Source organism: Orycteropus afer, unplaced genomic scaffold (genome assembly GCF_000298275.1).
Source record: "Orycteropus afer afer isolate SDZICR_OR568_19922 unplaced genomic scaffold, OryAfe1.0 scaffold00059, whole genome shotgun sequence".
NCBI classification, from domain to species: domain Eukaryota; kingdom Metazoa; phylum Chordata; class Mammalia; order Tubulidentata; family Orycteropodidae; genus Orycteropus; species Orycteropus afer.
This window is the reverse complement of record NW_006921646.1, coordinates 2,671,184-2,672,670: the sequence shown is the minus strand read 5'-3', so window position 1 is coordinate 2,672,670 and position 1,487 is coordinate 2,671,184. Positions and strand designations below refer to the sequence as shown.

At 39.9% G+C, this 1,487-nt stretch overlaps 1 protein-coding gene across 1 annotated transcript in view; it reads right to left on the bottom strand.

Annotated features, from left to right (window-relative positions):
- Positions 1-479: 479 nt before the first annotated feature.
- The window catches only part of SNRPC (small nuclear ribonucleoprotein polypeptide C), a 14,218-nt gene continuing 13,210 nt past the window's right edge, over positions 480-1,487 (bottom strand). Inside the window, exon 6 of the mRNA XM_007939360.2 lies at positions 480-604. Within this exon, the coding sequence (XP_007937551.1) occupies positions 480-604 (125 nt within the window). The remainder of the gene's footprint in view (positions 605-1,487) is intronic.

Here is a 1,487-nt window from a genome sequence, read left to right as displayed (position 1 = left end):
TGAACTTGGACTCCTAAACTGTAAGAGAATAAAATCCCTGTTTGTGGAAGCCATCTCCATTTATGGTATTTTTTTGTTAGCGTAGAAGACCAAAACAACTACATAAAGGTGGGGTGCCCAAAGGAACATACTCCTACAAACAAGGGAAAAGAATCTCATGTAGACAGCACACATAAGAAAGAATGAGCTGGAGAAACACAGTAAGAATGCTTCATCTCCTTTATAACAACACAAAACAGAGGAGAGAAACAGGGAACATTTTTAACTAAAAGAGTCAACAAATTTTATTTTCACGTCACAATACAAACAAAAATTATTTTTTCCACTACTCCAATGTGAAACTATTCTTTTTGATAGAAGGGAGGAGCAAGTCTTCCTTTGTCATGCTATTAGAAAACACCCAGAGTCACAGCACCATGATCTCCTGGTGAAGTAGTACAAGTAATACAAAACTGATACAAAGAGGCTGCCCTCTGTCCTTATCTGTCTGGTCGAGTCATTCCTGGCCGAGTGGGCACCATCATGGGACGGGCGGGAGGCCTCATCATTGGCGGCCCAGGCATCATTGGCATGTGGCCTCCCATGGGTGGCCTCATTCCAGGAGCTGCAAGCACATAAAAAGAAAAAGAAAACAAGGAGTCAGAAAATATCATTTAAGAGAGTGTGACGGAATTTCAATCAAAAACAAAAAAGTAGCCTCCCCAACCCCACAAAATGCTGGAAAAAGAAATATGTGACAGAAGAAATGCAACAAATTTATCCTGTCTCTAAATCACTTAGATGTTCTCAAACAAAAAACAGAGATCAGCACAAGAACCAAGAACCACATGGGATCATGACCTAATGACAATAAGGGGAACACTATTACTAGATTGCATTCCAAAAATGACAAGGGACATTAGTTCCCTAAACTGACCCTTTTTCTTACTCACATGTTTTTCAGTCAGCTTTTTTAATCAGTTACAGCTACCATATAACTGGAGCAATTTCATGAATGTACATTGGCACAGAGAACCACCTCACCACTGTTGGAGTTGTAAGAAATATGAACATAAGGTCCATGCTGAGAACCCTTCAGTAACCATACTTGGCTCAAGTCAAGAACACTAACAGGCCATAATGTGCTTTATAACAATTAGCACACAAAAACCTCATTTTTCTAATGCATTTTAGAAACTATTAATGATTTTCTAAAAAGTGTTCCACCAATATTCCAGCCAAATAAATAAGCTTGGGGAGAAGGAAGAAACAGGGCTGTGGAGGTTGGGGAGGAACACAAGCACTTCAGTGTAATTGGTAAAGTTCTGGTGACAGTGCCAAAGGCATTTGACTACTAACCAGAAGGTTGGTGGTTCAAACCCACCAGCCACTCCACGGAATGAAGACTGGGCAGTCTACTTCCGTAAAGATTTACCATTTTGGAAACCCAAAGGGGGATGCTATGAGTCAGAATCAACTAGATGGCAGTGTTGTTTTTTTTTTTTTTT